At 40.8% G+C, this 25,395-nt stretch overlaps 1 protein-coding gene across 3 annotated transcripts in view; it reads right to left on the bottom strand.

The window, feature by feature from the left end:
• pdgfab (platelet-derived growth factor alpha polypeptide b) overlaps positions 1-25,395 on the bottom strand; it is a 51,022-nt gene that overhangs the window by 11,481 nt on the left and 14,146 nt on the right. For all 3 annotated transcript variants that reach the window (XR_009060890.1, XR_009060889.1, XM_057817612.1), the window contains exons 3-4: positions 20,324-20,470; positions 17,718-17,908 (exon numbers count right to left, since the gene is read on the bottom strand). Coding sequence is in view for 1 of the 3 variants with exons in the window: in XM_057817612.1 (XP_057673595.1) it covers positions 17,718-17,908; positions 20,324-20,470 (338 nt within the window). In the remaining 2 variants the exon portion in view is untranslated. The remainder of the gene's footprint in view (positions 1-17,717; positions 17,909-20,323; positions 20,471-25,395) is intronic.

Raw genomic sequence — 25,395 nt, 5'->3', positions numbered from 1 at the left:
ATGGAGCGAGCGCGCCAAGGAGAACCCCTCCACTGCGTGTTTGCAAACACGAGGGGGTTATTTGAGGAAGAGGGCAGAGGGGGACCGACTGTGATCAAGAACAGCATCAGATGACATTCATGTGTTACCTATTAACGGCAAGTTTCTAGGTTACCCGTGGAAGAAACGCAAACAGCGACGGGGCAGATAAGGCGACGGAGACCGTATCAAGGCTTTATTGTTCGGAACAAAACACTAGGACAGTAAGCCGGTCAGACATTAATTAACTTGGAAAACAGTGGTCATACTTAATCAGCACAGAGATGAAAGCAAACCGATAATCACTTCACTTTGGTACAGTAACCAAATAGTGTTGACTAAGACAAGATCAAGACTCGTTCAAAACCAGGAATCACTAAGACGACTTTTGGGAGTTGAATTCGAAACCAGACATTTCAACCATGGCCAGTCTAAAACACTAGTATCGAACATTTGACTGTCACCTTGTATGATTTAGAAGCAGACTCAGACGTCTGACGTGGATAAAGGATAGCTGCGCTCTGGTTTGGCCCACATCAGGCTGTAAGTTGTTTCAGCTAATATATATTTGTGTAGGGTTGTTCCGATCATGTTTTTTTGCTCCCGATCGTTTTAGTTTGAGTATCTGCCGATCCTGATATTTCCCGATCCGATTGCTTTTTTGTTTTTTACTCCCGATTCAATTCCAATCATTCCCTATAATTTTTCCCGATCATATACATTTTGGCAATGCATTAAGAAAAAATAAATAAAACTCGGATGATATACTTTCAACATACAGTACATAAGTACTGTATTTGTTTATTATGACAATAAATCCTCAAGATGGCATTTACATTATTAACATTCTTTATGTGAGAGGGATCCACGGACAGAAAGACTTGTAATTCTTAAAGGATAAATGTGACTTTGTATATTGTGACTAAATATTGCCATCTAGTATTTGTTGAGCTTTCAGTAAATGATACTGTAGCCATTTAACTGTTCTGCCCAAATGCATGATGGGAAGTGCATCCATGACTGTGCGTAGTGGCACCAATTGATATATCTTCTCTGCGTTGAGAAATAACATAGGGTGTTAAGAAAAAGATCACGTACTACCTTTCTTCCCCACGTTGCTTCCCACGAAATTTCTAATTGTTGAGAGAGGGATTGTAAGGCTTTAGCCAATTAAAAAAAGGCTCGAAAGACTGCCAAAATCCACTCTACTCATTTTACACTGCCTTTTAGCTCTATATATAGGTAAAACGGCACCATTATAGATTGCACGCGACAATGCGTGAGTGGGTCGTGCAGCGCATCCGTTACAATATTTTAACGTGCTTAATTAAAAAAAAATTCATTACCGCCGTTAACGCGATAAATTTGATAGCCCTTCTTCAAGCCAAAACTCTGGATGAGTGTAAGACATTTTGTCTGTAACGTTAAATACAATTAGAAAACGATTTAATTTAAAAAAAAAATATATATATATATATATTAAAAAAAGGCATGTCCGATATATTTTGCCGATTCCGATACTTTGAAAATGACGTTTAAGTTTTACAGCTACAGTTTGTGGAGTTACGTGTGAGCGAGCTGCTATGAGAGTTGTAAATGGTAAATGGTCCGTGGCGCATTTGGTACCGGGCCGCGCAGAAATAATAAACAATTTATCAACGACCACATTCTGGGCGATTGACTTTGGCCTGTGCCGCTTAACACACCAATATCCCTGTATACAACTACAGGATAGGAGGTCGTCATAGAAAGGTAATATAATTGTATAGCGCTTTTCCACCTTTCAAGGCGCTCAAGGCGCTTTACACTACATCGCCATCTACCTACTGGTGACGCAGCACCAGGAGCAATGTGGGGTTCAGTATCTTGCTCAAGGATGCTTAGGATCAGCATCAGAGAATCGAACCCACAACCTCTGGGTTGGGAGCAACTACTCTACCACTGAGCCACGCTCCCAATAAGTAGGCTAGCATTCGTAGCATTTAAGATAGCGTACTTTTGTTAGGCAAATTGGCTAATTTGATCTACTAAATTTACGTATGGATCAGACTCGATGGACATTTGAACACCAATTGTTTTGTGTCAAGTCATATTAATTAAGTAAGTAAAAGATAATATACCGTGGGGTACAATGAGGTACTGTTTATGCGACAAAAACAACTGGAGACAAAATGGTGGATGAGACTCTTGTGTCGTAAAGTCAAAATCTCGTAAATCGAGTACGTCGCAACCCGGGGACTACCTATATATTGATTTTTGACAACCTGCTCACGATACCTCCACTTACCCAGTGAACCGTCAACCTGGCAAATGCCGGCTACCCAGTTGGCATATATGGTGCCCACCTCAACCACTCCACCTTCGATCGGGCCCGATCACGTCATTTTCAAAGTATCGGAATCGGCAAAAAAATATCGGACATGCCTTTTTTAATATATATATATATATAAGATTTTGGTAGCAACTTGTTGGTTCCTTTTTATTTTTATTTTTTTTTAGCCATTGACACCTTTTTAAAACGATATCTCGATTCTTGCAGGAGCATATCGATAACTTTTTGGGATACAAAGTATCACGATATATCACCATTTCGATATTTTGTCACACCCTAATGTGTAAGTTTTAAAACTGTTTCATCGTTTAAAGATAGATTTAAGTCAAGATTTTGCTGCTGTAGGAGTATTTTAGATAAAAAGTTACTTAGGTTCGCTAGGAAGGTTCTCTATAACAGAGCCTTCCTGAGAGGTCTACTGCTTTAAGATGGCGGCTGTTAACTAACGTATCTAGTTCTTAACACGTGTTGCTAATGCCGCCGTGTCTGTCATTTGCATATAGTTCTATCACATGTGATATCTACCGTAGCATCATGTGGGCGTGGTTTGGAGGCTATCGGCTTCAGTCAGGTATTATTGGAGCCACCTAGCATCGCGTTTGCAACGGCGTCAAAACTCCCTTGCTTCCTCCCCACTCCTGTCCATGAGTCCGTCTCCCTCAGACTTTTCTTGCGTCACTCAACCAACATAGTAACGCATAGTAACTAACGATGTCCCGATCGATCGGCATCCGATCACGTCATTTTCAAAGTATCGGAATCGGCAAAAAAATATCGGACATGCCTTTTTTTAAATATATATATATTTTTTATTTCAATCGTTTTCTAATTGTATTTAACGTTACAGACAAAATGTCTTACACTCATCCAGAGTAGTTTTGGCTTAAAGTAGGGCTATCAAATTTATTGCGTTAACGGCGGTAATTATATTTTTTAATTAATCAGGTTAAATAATTAACGCATTGTCGTGTTCAATCTATAAAGACGCCGTGTTACTTATAGATAGCGCTAAAAGGCAGCGTATAATGAGTAGAGAGACTTTTGACAGCCTTTGGAGCCATTTATTATGTGGCTAAATCCTTACAATACCTCTCTCAGCAATTAAAAATAACGTGGGAGGGAGTGTGGGGAAGAAAGGTAGTAGTTAATCATTTTCTTAACACCCTATGTTCTTTTTCAACGCAGAGAAAATATATCAATTGTTGCGCCTACGCACAGTCATGGTTGCACTTCCCATCATGCATTTGGGCAGAAGTGAAATGGCTGCAGTATCATTTACTGAAAGCTTAACAAATACACTAGATGGCAATATTTAGTCACAATATACAGAGTCACATTTATCCTTTAAGAAAGTCTTTCTATCCCTGGATCCCTCTCACAGAAAGCATGTTAATAATGTAAATGCCATCTTGAGGATTTATTGTCATAATAAACAAATACAGTACTTATGTACTGTATGTTGAATGTATATATTCGTCCGAGTTTTATTCATTTTTTTCTTAATGCATTGCCAAAATGTATATGATCGGGAAAAATTATCGGGAATGATTGGAATTGAATCGGGAGCAAAAAAAAAAAAAAAAGCAATCAGATCGGGAAATATCGGGATCGGCAGATACTCAAACTAAAACGATCGGGATCGGATCAGGAGCAAAAAAACATGATCGGAACAACCCTAATAGTGCCTTTCTCGCCTCAGTAACGGCGTTGCCAAGATGAGAAAAGTAATCAATTAGATAGTTATATTCTAACGCCGATATTAACAACACTGGTTGGCAATGCTTCTCATGGCATCAGCAAACATGTGGGTATAGGGACCGCTAGTGAATTCCAAATTCTTGAATCTCTTGAGCCACATTGATAGTCGAAACACACAGAACTCGATTCATGATATGAAAAAACCATGATGCGAAAACCACTTCTTAACGAACTGATTTTGGATCTACAGGCACCACTGTACATGGGGTATTGTCGTGTACAGTACTTGATTTTGAAAAAAAGAACAAAATCAACAAGCCCTCTTGCCAGGACAGACAAAATACTGGATTTGTGTTTTGGTTGGGGTTTCTTTTGTCAACTCTGTGTGTGCGTTTGGCTATGGGAGTCCAATGGTCAGAAGAGCCACAGTCCCTGGACAGGGGTGTACCAGTTCTTACAGACTTCCCCGAAACATCATCCAGTTTGCTTCTGGCCAGGAGTCGTGACAGCGTTATTTACGTGACGGAAAAAAACCCGGATGTGAAACCCACTCTGGAACGAACTAATTACGCATCTTGAGGCACCACTGTATTTCCCATTTTCTGTGCGAATCTGCGTTATGGAAAGGTGTTAACGGGGAAGGCAAGGCAAGCCTTCTTCCCTGGCAAGATTTATTTCGCGTGGACTTCTTCACTCTGTGTACAAAGGCTTCTTATCCGGCGCAGAGTCAATGACTTCCCACATAAAACACACATCAGAAAAGAGACCCCCGTGCTACGACGGGGGGGGCCCTTACACTCTTTGTATAAATCAAGCTGCTCCCGAGAAAGCCGGGGCCCTGAGAAAGAGTCCCTTGAGCGGCTTGGGGGAATGATATCCGATCCGAGGGGTTGGGGTGAGGCAGGGGGCTCTGGGAAGTGCACCCCCTTTGGTTAGTCCCAGGCCCCCCCCTCTTCAGACAAGAACCTCTGTGTGAAGCTGATTGTCTTGCTCGGCTTTAATTGGGAATTCCCTGAGCGCCGATGAGAGCATGACGGAGGGGAAAGTTTTACTCACGCCTTCCAAGGAAAACACAACAGGGATGTGGATGTGCGCTGCAGGGCCGCCAACTTTTGGATACAGGGGACAGAAAAACTAGTGAAAATAAATAAGATTGCGTGTTTGTTTAGAGAACGAAGCTATCGGGCGGGATGGCGACTCATCAGAAATTAGGTCAGCCCCGCAAAAAGACAGAACCCAGAGGAACTGAGATGCGAGACAACATACTGCTGCCCTCTTCTTCAACCCGTCATAACATGCGTTCCGACCAACGAGTGGCAGGGTTATCACAAAAGAAAGAGCAGCATTTATCACGTCTGGAGGTAATCTGCAATGCCCACAAAGACCCCGCGTGGCGTGGCACGGCTCCCGAAACATAACGGATCGCCAGATGTGGATATCTGAGGGCGGCAGAAGGCGCTGGATCAAATATCAAAGAATCCCCCTCCGATCACGTCTTTATGATCCTCCTCAGAACAATGGAGGAGGTCACGGAGGTGAACCGACTAGACGAGTGGAACGCGAGCGAGGGAGTGAACGACAACTTCATATAACAGACAATCAGACTCCAGCGGTGGACCAGGGAGTGGAGGGTGAAGTCACAGGAGAGCGAAGGAGGAAAATAAAGCGGATTAAAATACTACTGATGCGATCCAGCCGGCTCGGCGGTAGTCGAGCAATTGCTTGGCCTGGTTGGGATCCTCCCATGACCCATTGGGCCTAAAAACATACTTCTCATCCAACCCAGGGGTCTCAAAACAGTCCACCAGTGGGTGCTAGATTTCACTCCAACCAAACCAGATGAATACTTTTTCACTAATCTGGTGTTTTACAAGTGCAATCAGTTGATTGCAGACTGGTGCTGCTTGTTTTAGCAGAAACCTCATTGGTTGAACTTTCTTTGCTAGATCTGTTGGAACAAAGACCAGGATCCACTGCGGCCCTTTGTGGAATTGGTTTGAAACCCCTGCAGCCGCGTGAATGCACATGTTCGCCCAGAGTGGTCGACAGAGGCGTCGCGTCCCATTAGGCAAACCAGGCAATTGCCTAGGGCCCTCAACAACAGATTTAGCGCACGCAGCTTTACTGCACTGTCGCAGCAACAAGTGTGACAGTGCCAGTGAAAGCCTTGTGTCTAAGTTCCCTGAAGGGGCCCCTTCACTTGCTCTACACCCCCTCACACCCCCACACGTGACTCAAAGTGAGATTGAGCGGCGATTTGGCTTTTTTTTAATTGGCGTACATCCAAATGAAGAGAAGTTATCCTTCTGGAAGCGACAACAGAAAGAATAAAAAAAACAGAGGAGGAGAAAAGGAAGCAAGACAGCGGTGAGTGTACTATGATACTGTAGTTTTATGTCCTAATGTAGAAGAAGCCGGGCACTTTGAGTGTCCTAAAAAGCGAACTATGAGACCGAGGCGTTATTATACTTTTATTAAATATGCTATTGCTCCAAGTCCAACTGTCCCCCTTACTTGCACACGCTCGAAGGGCCCCATGTTGCTTGTTGCCAGGGGCCCCCGGGGACCCTTGCTACACCTCTGGTGGTCGACACGAACCCACTGTATTGAAAGGAAGAGAAAGGGCTTTTTGGGGCAGTCTCAGTTCAAATCTCTGCGTACTCATCAGGGCATCGATACACGCAGCATGCATGAAGTAGAAAAGTATTTTACATTAAGTCTAAAAATCCTGTACTGTCCTGTTAAGTTATTATTATTGTTATTGTTATTGTTATTATTATTATTATTATTATTATTATAATGACCAAAAATAGTTTAAGTATCTCGGGGTCTTGTTCACTAGTGCGGGTAGGAAGGAGCGGGAGATCGACAGGCGGATCGGTGCAGCTTCTGCAGTGATACGGACTCTGCATCAGTCCATAATGGTAAGGAAGGAGCTGAGCCAAAAGGCGAACGATTTACCAGTCGATCTACGTTCCTACCCTCACCTATGGTTACGAGCTGTGGATCGTGAGCGAAAGAACGAGATCACGGAGACAAGAGGCCGAAATGAGTTTCCACCGCAGGGTGTCCGGGCTCTCCCTTAGAGATAGGGTGAGTAGCTTGGCCATCTGGGAGGGATTCTGTCGAGCCACTACTCCTCTGCATTGAGAGGAGCAAGTTGAGGTGGCTCGGGCATCTGGTTCGGATGCCTCCTGGAGAGGTGTTCCGGGCATTTCTCTCCAGCGGGAGGCCCCAGAGAGGTGTTCTGGGCATGTCCCACTAGCGGGAGGCACTAGGGATGACCCAGGACACGCTGGAGTGACTACGTCTCTCGGCTGCCCTGGGAACGCCTTGGGATCCCGCCGGAGGAGCTGGTTGAAGTGGCTGGGTAGAGGGAAGTCTGGGCTTCCCTGCTGCCCCCGCAATCTGACCCCGGATTAAGTGGTAGAGGATGGATGGATGGATGGATGGATGGATGGATGGATGGATGGATGGATGGATGGTCACCAAAGAAGGGGCTCGATTTACCTAGGGTCCTTTGGAAACAGAGTCTGGGTGGCATCGGGTATCCCCCAAAAATTACAGCTAATCTAAATCTGGTCAAGTTTTATTAATACCAGCTCAGAACTTTAGCGGTTCTTCAAAACATGAAAGAGACTGCTGACATGGTCCTGGTCCCATCTCTTATCCGGCAGTTGTTTTGCATACTTAACAACCTGAGTTATGGTAGCTCTAGAACTTCTGAGAGTCCTGCATCTGACCTGGTGTCACCGAGGTAACAGCCAAAGCGATCATATGTGCCAGGGTTAGGAAGGAAGGGGGTGCTTGGCTTTCAGCGGCCAGGACCCCCACACTCAGCAGCGAGGCCACATCCGCCTGGCCCCCGTCAAGCCTCGGCTTTGATCGGGCGGCCATCAACACTTCATTACTCTGTCTTCCTCGCGCACAAATGGCCTTGTCGCCACGCTGCGGTGGGGGAGTTTACGCGGCGTAGCATAGTGCGCGCTCTGTCTCGCGCACACAGACGAAAACAATCTCCCTCTTCGGTTTACACAGATGTGAGCCGATGACCCCGGAGGACCTCTGCCAAATACTTGTACTTGGGGCCATCAAAAGTGACGTGTTGCCAAAATACACCACGATGATTAGATGAAGCTACCTTATACGGTGTAAGGTTGAGACCAGTTGATACAAGTTAGAGTGTTCTCATTACTCATTTGGAGAAATATCACACAAAAACTACCTTTTCGGCATTATAGGAGCTCTAACACAATTTGAATGAGGTGAATGAGTTCAAACCTTGTCGTGGCCTGTTTACCGGTGGGAGAACAAACAGAAAGGCTTCGCTATTCATACATGCGCACACAAGTACACAATGTGAAAGAATGCAAGAGCACACTCCCGCGTGTGCTTACTTCCTGTCTGAGAAGTCTCTGGGGGAATACGGAATGATTCATGCATTTGGAGTGTCTTTTCAGTTAATTAAAGTTGTCCGTTGTGCTCAGCCGCCAGATTTACAAGAAGCGAAAGCGTGAAGGAAAAAGCAGGGGAATAAATTCTTAAATAAATCCATAAATGAAGGTGTATTTGGACAAATGCGAAGTGGCAGCAAGTGTGTTCTTTTCCTAGCTGCGGCCCGGCGCTAGCAAAACAACTGCGGGACGTTTTTAGATTTCTAATAAATGTGAGGGCACGCACAAAGTGGACTTCTATTCAGAGAGGAAATGAATCAAAAGAAGCTTGAGTCATTTTTTCGCCATTGACGCAAAGCTAACCGGTTCCTTTTTTTGGGGAGGATTAAAAGTTAACAAAACGGTTCAAGAGTTTTGAATTCTAGTTGAGAAAAAGAGGACTATTTCATAGATTTTGTGACGCCTCAAGTGACCTCGTGGTTAGTACGCTTGCCCGAAAGTCGGAAGATCTGGGTTTGAATCTCGTTTGGCTAGCTCCTGGCTCGAAAACACTCAACGATGCCGTCATTTTCCCCTCTTCTTCCAGTGTCAAACAGAGGACACCCGGATCACGTATGTGTTCCCTTGGTCTTCCAGACGGTTCCAGCCCAGACAGAGCTCCTATTGACGTGTTTGCGTGCGAACAGACCCTCCCGCTTCCACGTGTGTCAGCATTTCTCAACGTTTAATAACCAGAACATCTGACCGAACCCCATGTACACACAAGGAGGCGAGTGGGGATGAACAAAAAGGCCCTGGGAATGTTCGTCAGCACTTGTTTTAGTTTCTTGCTGACACCTTCATGGATTGTGCATTGTGTCACCTAAGTCCTTAGACAGTCTATAGTTCAGTATCTCTTCTGTATGAAAAATGATTTTTGGGGGGGTTCAGATTTGGTGTGTGCGACTTAAGCAGGTGCGACTTATACAGGTAGTCCCTGAATTACGAGCGAGTTCTGTTCCTACGCTGGCAACGTAACACAAACCTTCGCATAAGTTGGCTTGAACCCTTTAAGTACCGCTAAATACCCCTTAAAACTCAAAATAACTGGCCAAAAATGTGTATTACATGTCATATTAATAAAATGAGGTAAAAAAATAAGATATTGTGAGGTACATGCAGGTACTGTTTAAGTGACTAAAAATAACAAAAAACGACTGGAGACAGAATGGCGGACGGGACTCTGGTGTCGAAAAAAACCCAAAAACGACTGGAGACAGAATGGCGGACGGGACTCTGGTGTCGAAAAGTCAAAATCCCGTAGGTCGGGTACGTTGTAACTAGAGCTGAAACGAATACTCGAGCAACTCGAGTAACTCGAGTTTAAAAACTGATCCGAGTAATTTTATGCACCTCGAGTAATCATTTATTTTGACAGCTCTAAGCATCACGTTTTGCTCGGACTACTTTTAATGCGGGACAACGCGCTGATGTCACGTGCGTAGAGGAAGAAGCAAAAAAAAAAACTTACTGCAGCAGACAGCCGCTACAAACGACGCCGACGTTGCTAAATACTAGCCTGCACATGCTACGTTAGTTGCAGCTAGCATCTGATGAGTCTCATAGAAATCACATGTATGTTGAACTAGATGCGAAATGACAGACTAGGCCGCGTCTGGGCAGCGTTAGCAAACAGCCGCCATCTTAAAGCAGTAGAGCGCTAAGCGCTAATAAAGAGCGCTAATATATAAGATTAACGTTACTGTCACTACTAGCTCACGTAACGTTAGCCCTGCGGAGGGCTAGGTTTCTATTAATTAAGACCATTTTCGATGCGTGGCTAATGTGTCTTACATACAGGCTTTAACATAACATAGCGTTGTGGAGTGATGAGGGTGTCAAATAAAAACTCAATAATGCTAACTATCAATTTTAGCTCAGTAGTCATTGCTGGATAAAACACCAAGTAGCACTAGTCCCTAATGTGCTCCAATACAGCCTGTATCATAAATTTATTTTTAACACTGCAAAAATTCAAAATCCTATCAGGACTTACAGTTTAGACTAACTTAAAACTTTACTAGAACTTAAAAATGGCTTGACACAAATAGAAATTCAATTGAAAAACGTGCGAAAAAATCCTTACTTTTAAGTGATGTGTGTTATCAAGCGTAAAGGCATTTTTAGGTGTGTGTATATACATATATATATATATATATTACAATATATATATATAGTGAATTAGTCTTTTTTTTTTTTTTTTTAAATTCTAGTTACATCTGAGATGCAATTGTTGGCTGTTTTCAACAATATACATCAAAAATAAAGACATTGATTGACTGAAAATGATAAAATGTCTTGTTTTCTCATGTATATCTGTAATTGCTCTTCACCTAAAAATATATTTGTTTTATCCGATTACTCGATTAATCGATAGAATTTTCAGTCGATTACTCGATTACTAAAATATTCGATAGTTGCAGCCCTAGTTGTAACCCCGATGACAAACTGTAGTTAAAAAATTAGTGTATTTATTTGTTTAGGATTTTTTTTTTTTTTTTAATACGATAATTTTTAACGAAAAAAAAATTGTGTTTTGGTCAGAATTTACCCGTTCTCAAGTTTTGGTATGCTAAAATTAATGGTACTTTTAACATGCCCAAACTTGAAAACGGATCAATCAAACCCGAAAACAATATACTGCAAAGGTTTAGTATTTTCAGGCTAAGTAAATCACAGATCAAATTTGATCCACTAGCAAAAATATAGGCAGATTTCTAACCCAATGCGAGGGATGACGTATTTTTCGGACTATAAGTCGCACCAGCCCAAAAATGCATCAAGAGGAGGGCAGGAGGGCAGTGCCTTCCCAGTGGCCGATAAATGTCATTGCATGTAATTGACTTTCCTGTAAAAGAATTTAAAGGGGAAGTTAAGATTTTTTAACATATGGCTTAATCTTCTAGTTAGCGGGGGTTTGATTAGCCGGTGGAGTTGATTTCAACAAATTCTGTGCAGTTTCTTAGGTATTTGTTAGTTTCAGGGCTTCCGAGTGGCTAAGCTAGCGTGAGTCAAAGGTGCCTGCTTAGCATATAAATAAAAAACAACATATGCATGCATGGGAATCACCGACGACCCATGCAATCAATAGTGCTGGCTATGTTTTCAGGACAGTTATTAAAACTTACCAGTGCATGTCAATAATTGTAGTATGTACAGCAACATTTGTAATCCAGCAGCTCTGCAGGGAACAGGCTGTCGAGGCAAGCCGGGTGGAGTGAAATAATATCGATTTTTCACAGCTGATTTTGTTGTGTTGTTGTTGTTGTGGGAACAACTCCCCAGCAGACTGAGCAAGAGTGGCCGAAGCACTCCTCTCTACTGTGGCCGCATTACTCATCTAAAAAAAAAAAAAAGTCCTACAGATTGACATTAACTACAGCAGTTTGGTGTGACATTGTTTTGGCCGCATGGGTATTTCAAACAACGATCTGCATTTTGAATTTATTTGACTATGCTAGATTTATTAATATTGTTTTTTTTATTGGCATGCTAAGCAGGCACCATTGACTCGCAATAGCTTAGCCACACCGGAACCCTGAAACAAACAAATAACTGACAAACTGCACAGAATTTGTTGAAATCAACTCCACTGACAAGTTAAACCAGCGTTAACTCAAAGATTAAGCCTCAAGTCAAAAACTTGGCCTTAAAAAAAAGACCTGGCCGTTACAATTTTGTCTATTAAAGCTGTAAAGCAATAAAACAAACAACAAAATAAGAATGAAATGAACAAGAATCCTACAAAGTATTTCATAATGCGTCAAAATTATTTTTTCAAACAGATCATGTGACTGTATATATACAGTATATATATGTTTTTTAAATGCTGACACTGCGTTTCGGAGTGATCAACATGTTTTGCCCCCCCCCCCAACAAAAGTCAAACTCCATCTATGAAAATAGCGCAAGTGCACTAAAGCATTTTTTAATTTATCAGAAACCAAGAACAAACATTATAAGTTAACGTAATAATAATAAAATGAAGAACAACAGTTAAAACTGGCATCTCTTAACATAACATATTACAGTTTTTCAGATAACTATATCCTAAAAAAAACAGAACTTAAAAGGCTGTTGGGGGTCAGAGTGGAGAAAAACCCCAAAAAACATATTTGGGTTACACTTGTGTATAAGTTGCAGGCCCAGCCAAACTGCGACTTATAGTCCGGAATATACGGTGTATATATTAAGAGTGTGACAATATTTCGATATAGAGATATATCACGATATTTTGCAACCCGATCGGTTATCGATATGCTCCCGCCAAGTATCGATACTTTTATTTGACATATTGGCAATTGGATGCTGTAAACTGCTCAATGTTTGTTGAGCAATTCCTTGGCAGTCCACTAGGGGCGCTCGAGAGTTGCGGTGAAGGTAAAGTGCGCACAAGTCGTCGAGAGAAGAAGAGAGAAAGCTCCAAGTGGGTTGAAAAAAATAAAAAAGCTTCATGAGAACGGTGGAGGAAAAAGTGAGAAAAATATTGCTACAAATCACACACGTGGACCCACTTTTGATTTCACACCAGCAAGAAAGGAAGTAAGGTTATTAAGGACTTTGCTGGATGCAAGAATTGTCTAACAAAAATAAGGTCCACTGGCAGCTGGTGACGAAGTGGACAAGGATTTCTTCACTGCTTTGCTTTCATCACTTGAGGTAAGAAAGTTGTGCAATGTTCTTGTAATTGATTTTTTAATTTGCATAAATAATTGTTATGACATTTGGTGTTGGCTGATATAAAATAAACCAGCACCCTAAACTGAATGAAAATGAATGTCAAACAACTCTACATGAATTTACTGATTTATTTGATAATATTTGAGAACCACTTTCCATCTAGTTTACGACACAATCTGTTATTACTGCCATTTGACACAATAAGCTACAAAAATGGCTTAAATAGCTTCCAAGATATATAAGGTGATGTGCATGATAATTAATGTAGCCTACATATTAAAAATAGGTAACTATCGCATTTATAATTTCTATCCATTCAATTCATATTTTTTTTAACGAACTCAATAGTTCCAACACACACAAAAAATCAGGATTTCAATTCAAAAGCTATTAAGTAGCTAATATTTTTTTAATTTATTTTGTTGTTTTTAAGGTGAGGAAGAATGTGACTGAGTCCGACATTTCAAATGCTGAAGCAGATAGTGCTCAAACCAATGCTTTTGGCAACAAAGATCATATACGAAGAAAAGACCCACCAATTTTATCATTGCCCCACGACAAGCTCAACTGCTGACTGACGCCTACAGCACTGTTAATTTTTTTTTTCATAAGATTTAAAACTTTAAAGAAATGAAGGGTGCCATTCATCATGATCTCTCCAAGAAATATCAGTGGTTGTGGTTTGTTTCCTTTATATGTGCAGGTACACAATTTGCAGTAGATTTATATTTTACAGCAATGTTGCACTGAAAAGGTGTCACTGTTTAATAAATGACTTAAACACTATTTTTTTCTATTTTGAAACATCTTTTTTTTTTTTTTTAATCATTTCAACAGTTGTATCGTAGAATATCCTGTATTAAATTTCTGACCAATATATCGATAATCGCTGTATCGTGAGATAATCGTTGTCGTTAGCCTTGTATCGCGAATCGTATCGTATCGTGAGGTGCCCTGAGGTTCCCACTCCTAGTATGTATATATTGCATTTTAATCAGAAAACATAATCACACGCGCTATTAAGGGCTATACAATAGGTATATACAGCCTCCCTGTTGTCCAGATCCAAACTTTGGTGAGAAAACACCTATAAATTCCCACACCGAAGCGAGCACAGAGCTTCATCCCGATGATTAAAAGCTCATGCAACAAAGTCCAGACTCCAAGACACAAGACGAAGAACGCCGCGAGTGTGTCTGAGCTCATAGCTGTCGTGCCTAAGAGCCGAGTTATGTCCAAACACAGTTCACTTTTGACTCATCTCGGGCCGCGCCGACCACCCTCTTGACGCTGAACAGAAACCAAGACGGTTCTGGGAATTGTGCGGGGAAATAAAGGGCTTTTCAGCTGGTTCTTTGTCACATGGCGTCGTCCAGACACAAAGACAGAGAGATGGCTGCACGGAAGCAGGACTTTGGCATCCAGTTATGGATTTTGGATTATGACTACCCAAGGGCGTAGGTTTGGTCTCAACATTGGTAGGGACGATATAACAGCATTTGCTGGGGATGGGACATTAATAAGACCAAACAGATTGTTGAACGTGGGGGTCAGGGCTACATTTCTCACAAATATGAACCTAATTAATTGATAGGCTAAATGATCAATGCAAAATTATTGTTGGAATGGAAAGATAAGACACAAGACGGATATATAAATTCAACATACGGTACATAAGTACTGTATTTGTTTATTATAACAATAAATCAACAAAATGCCATTAACATTATTAACATTCTCTTAAAGCGATCTATGGATAGACAAACTAGTTCTTAAAAGATAAATCTTAGTACAAGTTATAGAAATTTTGTATTAAAACTAGGGCTGTCAAACGATTACAATTTTTAATTTAGTTAATTACAGCTTAAAAATTAATTAATCGTAATTAATCGCAATTAATCGCAATTCAAACCATCTATAAAATATGCCATATTTTTCTGTAAATTATATATATATTGTGTAAAATAAATTGTTGGAATGTTCTTCCTTTTTCATCTGATTTATTAATAAAATGGCCTCAAACCATTGTCCACTTTAGACCGTCGTAAAACTACAAAAAAAAAAGTACACAAGCATTGCATTAGCAACAACGTTAGCTTAGCACGCTATACATGTTCACTAAACATAAACAAAAAGCGTCTCATACAAAAAATATAACATTTCGCTTACTAACATAATATGTACATTCTTTTCAACAACCATACTTACGGACAAATCTTGTCCAAGGATCATATAAGCACAACATTACAACGTAGGCGTCAGCCCGAGATGTCGTGCAGCCATATTGAACTGGCAAGAAAACAATAAACCAGGTCGCAAAGCGACCACAAGAGTTCGCTGTTAGACAGCACAAAAAGCCTTGCTGTAAAACTTACCAAAAGGCAGAATACTGTCTGAGCGGGACATGTGCGTTAATTGCGTCAAATATTTTAGCGTGATTAATTTAAAAAATTAATTACCGCCCGTTAACGCGATAATTTTGACAGCCTCAATTAAAACCCCTCTTAATGTTTTCGTTTAATTGAAATTTGTAAAATTTTCAATCAAAAAAATAAACTAGTAGCTCGCCATTGTTGATGTCATTACACCAGAGGTCATGGAACCGCGGACCTCGGTCCGGCTCCAGACCCCCAAGCCGTCTGGACCGGATCTCAAGCTGTCTGGACTAATACACGTTGTAACAACAAAAATCTTTTTTTTTTTTTTGCAGAGCGGAGGTGGGCAACAAACAAAAACCTTAGCGGTGATGCGCGTGAGCCAGCCAATGAGAGTGAAGCATTTGAAAGTTATTTTTAGAACAGCATGTCTCACACTCGCTTCCCAGACTTCACGGCGCGACAGCCAAAAACTGAGCCGAATGAAGTTGGAGGAAGAGGCGAAAAGGTACGGCATACGGTGTGCTCATAACTACGCAAGAATGATGCAGAAAACAGTGTTTGAGGAGGAGTAGACTACACATTTTTGTTCATTTTACCTGGCGGCAGCACAAAACCGCTATGCCTCATCTGTTCAGAGACGGTGTTCTGCCAAAATCTGCTACATTGGCGAAACGTCCTACATTAGTCGAATTTGACACCCAAAGTACTACCATGCGCGCTAAACTTGTTTTGTTTGGATGCATACAGGAAGAACGTACCAAAAAATGCCTTAAGAAAATACTTAAATGCAGTTATACCAAATAAGGACGGTTTAAATACGCTACGTGACTAATGTGGTCAACTGCTTCAAAGCTAACACAAAAAACCACAATGGTTAAAAGTATGAGAGGGTAATACATGCAAAAAGTATTTTTGAGGCAATGAAAAGGTTCTAAAAAACTAAATAAAAACAAAAATAGTGAGTACTCGCCGCTTCTAACCGATATGCGCATGCATGCGGTTGCTTGCGCAAGCGCGTTGAGCGTTGTGTAGACGTTTCGCCACGTAGTAAGGAATGGCCGAACAACGGTAGCGCTTGTAAAAAGCAGCAATTTGAAAAGGCACTATGAGACGAAGCACGCAGCTTTTTCGCAAAGTTTACCTATGAACTCTGCCATCCGTTCTCAAAAAATAGCGGAATTAAGGGCTCAATATGATCGCTTTATTATTTATTCCTAATTAATTATTATTAAATATTATTTATTACTTACTATAAATTTATTTTTTATATTTTATTTACATTTTTGAATGTTGTAATTATCAGCATGGCCGCGTAAAGATACGATTATATTTTTTGGAAAAAAAGAAGCATTAAAAATATTTCCGGACCCGAGATTGTTGTAATTTTTTAATTTCGGACCCAGAGGATTTTTAATTCATGACCCCTGCATTACACATGCTCACTCCCCTAACCCATAAAATCATTTGGACCCAAGCGCCAGCAGAGGGCGCCAAACAACAAAAAACAGGTAACGAGTAACAAGTGGACATTACACTGCTGTCATTTTAATCTGAGCGGGGCATGTGCGTTAATTGCGTCAAATTTTTTTAACGTGATTAATTAAAAAAAAAAAAATTACCGCCCGTTAACGCGACAATTTTGACAGCCCTAAAATAAATATTATGTTTTTCGTGCTCCTTGTATCACAAATCAAATCGTATCTTGAGCTACCCGGATGTTCCCACCTCGAGTTCCTTTAATGACATTGGCTTATGCAGGGCCGGCCCAGCCTACACGCAGACTATGCAGCTGCTTTGGGCCCCTGACCACTAGGGGGCACCCAATCTGGAAATTGTTTAATTTATATTCTATTTTGTTTACTACAGTTTGCTTTATTTGACTTTTGTGAGTTCTGATGCTTAATTACAAGCTTAAAAAAATAAAAGTTCTCCCTTAACTTCTTTCTTTCCTCTTTTAGAAAAATGTTTGGCGCTATCTACTATAAGTACTGACGATAATTTGGGGTGAGAAGTATGCAGTGCAACACAATCTGATTAATATACAAAATATGGACGTATGGGTTGGATTGCATGTATGGGTTTCACAGTACACTGTGACGAAATGGTGGGCCAAAAATATGGGCCCCTTGGCATTATTTTGCTTAGGGCCCCCAAATGGCCTGGGCTTATGAGGCTTACCTTAACCGTGCGGTGGTGCTTGCGCGAAGGATGGCAGCGCATGTTGTTGGTGTTGCAGCAGCCCGTGCAGCGCTTGACCTCTACACAGGGCGGCCATATCAGGAAGTTGGCCGAGGTGGGGTCCACCTGACTCCGGGGGATCTCGTAGATCACCGTCCGCGTCTTGCACGCCGCCGGGACCGCCTCCTCCACTGGAGGGAGAGACACACCCAGGGTTAAGGAGGTGCAAAAGCCATCGCGCCAATTTCCGATAGCGTCATATGCTCCTTTCGCTTCCCGTGTGTACGCCACATTCCTTTGCAGACTATTAATTGGATGAGTCACTCCATGAAGGAGACGTTTGTCAGATCGCGTTAATTTGGGTAAATTGGAGCAACTCAGGTAGCATGCAACATGAAATAGATACGAACTGTCGATAGAGTGAAGTTATTAGAATGCAACCTCAATGCACTTGATGTGAAATCGGAGTGAACGGCGGCGGGTTCCTTTCAGGCGCGCCGCGACCCTCGATCAGATATCGCGCCGCGCGACTTTTTATGAAGAAATCTGACAGAAGGCCTCGGCGAGCCGCAACTTGATGCCGCGAATGTCTGGAATTTCCACGCTGGAGGACATGTTCCTCTCCAGACGCGTGTCTCGCCTCTCATCGACAAACACATCCTCATAAAGAGCAGCTGTGCCACCATTAAAAAGCCACTAAATGTTGCTATACTTTGCAATGAGTGTTAAGAGGATGGAAAGTGGTGAGAATGAAACTTCTAAACGACACAAAAAGCAGAAAGTCACACTCGTAAATCATTTTTTAACTCATTAGGTGCCATGGACCATGATAAACTATAACTTTGGCTTATTTTACAACACTCAAACTAATGAAACGCAACAACAACCCGCCTACTGTTTTAACATCGTCAAAGAAAGAAAATGATTTAATAATACTGAAAATTCTAAATATGATTAGGGGTGTGACAATATATCGAAAAGGTGATATATCGCGATATTTCGTAGCCCAAAAGGTTGCCCTAAAAAAAGTGCGAAAAAAATTGTTTTGCTTTTTCATTAGTGTCCCGCTGTGCTCCAGTATTGTATTAGGTCTAGTGACGCCCCTGTACTCAGGTGCGACTTGTAATACGAAAAATACATGTGCCGATTACCGTCTTTCTATCCATGGATCGCTTTAACAGAATGTTAATGTCGTTGATTTATTGTTATAATAAACAAATACAGTACTTATGTACAGTATGTTGAATGTATATATCCGTCTTGTGTCTCATCTTTCCATTCCAACAGTAATTTACAGAAAATTATGGCATATTTTATAATGGTTTGAATTGCGATCAATTACGATTAATTAGTTTTTAAGCTGTGATTAACTCGATTAAAAATTGTAATTGTTTGACAGCCCTAAAATATATATACACTCACCGGCCACTTTATTAGGTACACCTGTCCAACTGCTCGTTAACACTTAATTTCTAATCAGCCAATCACATGGCGGCAACTCAGTGCATTTAAGCATGTAGACATGATTTAAGACAATCTCCTGCAGTTCAAACCGAGCATCAATATAGGGAAGAAAGGTGATTTGAGTGACTTTGAACGTGGCATGGTTGTTGGTGCCAGAAGGGCTGGTCTGAGTATTTCAGAAACTGCTTATCTACTGGGATTTTCATGCACAACCATCTCTAGGGTTTACACAGAATGGTCTGAAAAAGAAAAAATATCCAGTGAGCGGCAGTTCTGTGGGCGGAAATGCCTCGTTGATGCCAGAGGTCAGAGGAGAATGGCCAGACTGGTTCGAGCTGATAGAAAGGCAACAGTGCCACTCCTTTCAGCTAAGAACAGGAAACTGCGGCTACAATTTGCACAGGCTCATCGAAATTGGATGATAGAAGATTGGAAAAACGTTGCCTGGTCTGATGAGTCTTGATTTCTGCTGCGACATTCGGATGGTAAGGTCAGAATTTGGCGTCAACAACATGAAAGCATGGATCCATCCTGCCTTGTATCAACAGTTCAGGCTGGTGGTGGTGGTGGTGTAATTATGTGGGGAATATTTTCTTGGCACTCTTTGGGCCCCTTGGTACTAATTGAGCATCGTTGGAACGCCACAGCCAACCTGAGTATTGTTGCTGACCATGTCAATCCCTTTATGACCACAATGTACCCAACTTCTGATGGCTACTTTCAGCAGGATAATGCCCCATGTCATCAAGCTGGAATCATTTGACTGGTTTCTTGAACATGACAATGAGTTCACTGTACTTAAATGGCCTCCACAGTCACCAGATCTCAATCCAATAGAGCATCTTTGGGATGTGGTGGAACGGGAGAATCGCATCATGGATGTGCAGCCGACAAATCTGCACCAACTGTGTGATGCCATCATGTCAATATGGACCAAACTCTCTGAGGAATGCTTCCAGCACCTTGTTGAATCTATGCCAAGAAGAATTGAGGCAGTTCTGAAGGCAAAAGGGGGTCCAACCTGTTACTAGCATGGTGTACCTAATAAAGTGGCCGGTGAGTGTACAATCTAAGGCCAAATTTCGTGCAAAACTGAGAGTGAAATGAAGCCAGTTCACCATCAGTTAGCTTCTTTTTCTTACCGAGACTCCTCTTTCGGCGACTGTGTAGCTGCGAGCTCTTCAGGTCGCTATAGTAACCCGGATGACGGGAGGAATTCTTGTGCTGATGCTGGTGGTTGTGGTGGCGCTTATGATGCTTGGGCCCCTCGATGACATCGTTTCCCGTACCTCGTCAAAACAGAAGGTGAATACAGTCAATTTCCTATTTGGACCTTCAGAGTAAAAGCAGATGAGTCAGCACGTTGCCACAAAGCAGTCATTTGACGCACCAATTAGTGGTTTCACGCCTCTCATTAACCAAATGTTTCCCCTTCGTAGAGGACAACATAGTTTTCTTCAACAAAATCACTCACTCAGCTTTTTTGACACTCATCTGATAAAGCTTGTTTTGGTCGCCGCCCTTGAATATGACGCAGAATCATAAAGCCTCGCTCACATCCACCTTCGCAAATTGGATGTTTACGCAGCGCCGGCTGGGCGAGGCCTACCTACAGTACAGACTGCGCAAGGCCGCACCTGTGCCTTTCAGGTAAACATCAGCTACATAAACTCCTTTTGTTGTCCTCGACGTACGAGCAGCAACAATGAAAGTAGTGCCGTAGGATGGTTGTGAATGCTCATTTTCAGTGCCATTGACGCTGATAGACGTCCAATCCATTTGGAAGCCCCTCCTGTGATTTAAAGTTGAATAAGCAAGAGAATAATATCCGGTAAAACTTTATTTGACTGTGGCGTCCTAAAATTGTAATACAATCGTCATAATTATGACATGACACTGCTAGGAGCATTAATGAATTCTTATGACTAGGGCTGTCAAAATTATCGCGTTAACGGGCGTTAATTAATTTTTTTAATTAATCACGTTAAAATATTTGACGCAATTAACGCACTAGGCCCGCTCAGACAGATTTAAATGTCAGTACAGTGAAAGGCCAACTTGTTAATTGTGTTTTATGGAGTTTTTCCGCCCTCTGCTGGCGCTTGGGTGTGACTTGCATATGTTATGTGGCGTAATGTCGCCCTCTACTGGCGATTCAGTGCAGCTGATTATTTGGGTTTCGGCGCGCTTTTCTGACGTGATTATATGTCGACGCGAACTCACACTAATAGACAGTGCTATTCAGACCAGCTAACGTCCGCATCCAGTATTCAGTGGCAGTTCTCATAGCCCCATCACACTGTTTGTGTCTAATACATGCACCGCTTGTGAGTTATATTCCTCCTTTGTTTATATTCATGAGCATTAGATAGTTATGGATGATGTGTATTTGAATTTGTTCACATATATGGTGAAATGCAGTTACATTGTTAGATGCTTGTGAGCTAATTGGCTAGTGCTACTGCTCAAATGGACACGTGTGTGTACATTTTATGTTATTTTGTGATTTATGCAAGTTATTGACACATTGCCTTGTTATTTTCAGTTTTACAAAAATACAAGAAACGTGCTCCTGTCAAAAAGAGATGACTTCAGTAAAGCCCATGCAACTTTGCCACACCGTCTGATTTCTTTTTGGAACTTATGTTCGCTATCTGTCAATTTGTGTACATAACGATCGCTTAATTGTATTTTTTTTATTACTATCGCATTTTCTCCGATATGCGAGATGACAAATAATTGATCCAAACAAAAATAAAATGGAAAAAAAAATGTTTACAAGGGACCTTCGTCAGGAAAAGCGTCATGGAAAATGAATGAATGAATGAATATGGCGGAAAACACAGACAAGACTGAAAAAGCAGTTTCTGCTCTTGCGCTCCTCTTTACAAGAAACTGCAGTATTTTAAGCCAAAACAAATGTTGTGTTTGATAGAACAATATGTCTATATGCTGCCATAGCAGATTCATGGCGCATTAAGCCCCCGAACTATTTTTAATTTGTCCGTTTTACCCTGAAAACCCCCATTTACAGACGTCGCGCAACCGTTTTTGTTTCAACCTAGCCATTAAAAGAAGGTAAGTAATTATATTTACTATTCAAAATGTCTGTCATTTTTAGCTTAGAATCATTAATTGATGTCTAATATTTAGTTAAAAAAAAAAACGACTTAAAAAAATTATTCACTCGCATATTTTAAACTTTTAAACAAATTATGTCACAATGAAAAATTTGGCGCCTGTAAAAAAAAGTCACGGACATCTACCTCATAACTATCGCTTAATTGTATTTTTTTGTGACTGTTGCATTTTCTCCGATATGTTAGATGATAAATGATTGATCCAAACAAAGAAAAATTGAAAAATAACGTTTAAAAGGGTAAATATATGAAAAAGAAAATCTCAACCACTTCTTGTTGTCTGCGATTTCTGCATCACGACCCTTGTTAGGTCACCATGTTTCACTCATCAAATAAAAAAAAAAAATCTGGCTGTGGCCATTCACCGCTGAGTCTTGACACTCGGTGATACATGGTACATAGAGTTTTTGGATCGAAACAAGGTAGGTGCGCGATAATATCTCGTTAAAATCGTGGCGTCTTTAATTCTGCTCTTGCGTGCTCTCACCTCCAGTTAGGGTTTTGCTGTTTAAAATGTTTTTTTTTTTTTTAAATGCCCGCCTGTTCAAAATTTTTCTTTCCCGAGAAAACTGAGATTTTAAGAATTCCAAGGATGTATCACACATGCATATCGGACAATTTTGAAATTTGGCCAAATTGGGGGTCTCAGAGCGGAACTTCATGTCACCTGAGTGTTTTCCGACATATATGAAAAAGAAAATCTCGACCACTCCTTGATGTCTGCAATTTCTGCATCGCGACCCTTGTTATATTACCATGTTTTACCCATAAAATTCCTAAAAAATCCAGCTGTGGTCATTCACAGCTGTGTCTTGACACTCAGTGATACATGCTACATGGAGTTTTTGGACCGAAACAAGGTAACTACGCGATAATATCTCGTTAAAGTCATGGCGTCTGTAATTCTGCTCTTGCGTGCTTTCACTTCCAGATAGGGTTTTCCTGTTTTGAAAAAAAATGTTTTTTTTAAAAACGTACAAAATTTTTCTTCCCCCAGAAAATTGAGATTTTAAGGTTTCCAGTGATTTATCACACATGCAAATCGGACAATTTTGAAAGTTGGCCAAATTGGGGGTCTCAGAGCACAACTTCAAGTCACCTAAGTATTTTCTGCCATATGTATGTATATATATTAGGGCTGTCAAAATTATCGCGTTAACGAGCGGTAATTAATTTTTTAAATTAATCCCGTTAAAATATTTGACGCAGTTAACGCACAAATGCCCCGCTCAAACAGATTAAAATGAGAGCACAGTGAAAGGTGTACTTGTTGTGTTTTTCAGAGTTTTGCCGCCCTCTGCTGACGCTTGGGTGCGACTGATTTTATAGGCTTCAACACCCATGAGCATTGTGTAAGTAATTATTGACATCAACAATGGCGGGCTACTAGTTTATTTTTTGATTGAAAATTTTACAAATTTTATTAAAACGAAAACATGAAGAGGGGTTTGGATATAAAATTTCTATTACTTGTACTAACATTTATCTTTTAAGAACTACAAGTCTTTCTATCCATGGATCGCTTTAACAGAATGTTAATAATTGTAATGCCATCTTGTTGATTTATTGTTATAATAAAGAAATACAGTACTTATGTACCATATGTTGAATGTATATATCCATCTTGTGTCTTATCTTTCCATACCAACAATAATTTACAAAAAAATATGGCATATTTTATAGGTGGTTTGAATTGCGATTAATTACAGTTAATTCATTTTTAAGCTGTAATGAACTCGATTAAAAAATTTAATCGTTTGACACCCCTAATACACACACATATATATATATATATATATATATATATATATATGTTTAAGGACCACATAAAGTTTTCAAATTAAAAAACAAAAAAAATCTGAATTTTCTGTTCATTATTTCTGGGGTCGTGCATTATCATTTATAATTTTTTCCGAGATTTTTTTTTCATCTTTTTTTTTTTTTTTTTAAATGTCATCATTTTTTTTCCGAGTTGAAAAAAAAATCGGAATAATTAGAGATATTTGTAAGTTGTACTTCTGTATATTACATTGTAAAGTTTCCTATAGTTTCGTGATATGCGCTTTGATATAATATCATCAGTGTTATTAATATTATTATTGTTCGGGGCATTCCAAGTCAACTTGAAAATGTTCTAGATGATACCAACTCAAGAATGTGACTATTGGGTGTTTTCCCAGTCGTAATGGATTGTTTATCGCCGTCAATGACAGCAAATATAAAGACTACAGAAAAGATACCTAAAGATATCGCAACATTCAACACACAATCAAAAATTTGGACCCTCAAAATAACACTGTGAACAGCAACCGTTACTTTGCCTGTCACTACCGATCAATTCAGCGCGCAAGGACTTCAAAGTACGTAGTCGGACTTCCTCTCTTCACTTGTTTCATTTCCCTCCCGTCAGGAGTGCTGAAATTTTATGTCCGAACATAAAGAGGTCCTTTATTAAGCAGCAGATCTCTCTCTGTTAGCTTTTTTTGTTGTTCTGCTCCGAGTGAAGCCAGTTTGGTAGAAAAATATCTCGAGACTCTTTTGTGATTTGGATTTTTGTAGGAAATCTCTTCTTTTTGTAAAATGACAGCGAATCTTGTGGTCCGAAAACAAAAACTCCTCGTAGGCCTTCAACCGATAATCCAAACATCCTTAAAGGCTGATTCATGGAAGTCCTTGCGGCGACGGTTCCCACATTATTTCTGTCACAGTTTTTGTCACGTCTCCCACGACCCCCGAAATAGTCGACGGCCTCACGTTTGTACGCTTCGAGCAAGCGTTTGCCGCAAACAAAACTCTCTAATGGGCAGCCCTAGACAGATTTATGTCCTCGTAATAATAATCAGCTTACTACTGTTACCCTGAGAGGCATTCCTCTCTTTGAAGCGAGACGGGCTAATTTAATTAGAAACAAGAGTTCTCATGCTGGAGACACTTTAGGGGGTCTTTTGGGGACGTGGCCAATTAAGTGCACTAAAGCAGAAGCTCTAGTCTCCAGTATGACCTGGAAAGTTAGAAAACAATCAATGGGAGGTCTTCCATCTCAGCTGATTTCAATGTCATGTTTCGGGAAAAAT

This window comes from Corythoichthys intestinalis, chromosome 16 (assembly GCF_030265065.1).
Source record: "Corythoichthys intestinalis isolate RoL2023-P3 chromosome 16, ASM3026506v1, whole genome shotgun sequence".
Taxonomy (NCBI): Eukaryota; Metazoa; Chordata; class Actinopteri; order Syngnathiformes; family Syngnathidae; genus Corythoichthys; species Corythoichthys intestinalis.
The sequence above is the reverse complement of the archived record's forward strand: the minus strand, read 5'-3'. Positions and strand labels throughout refer to the sequence as shown.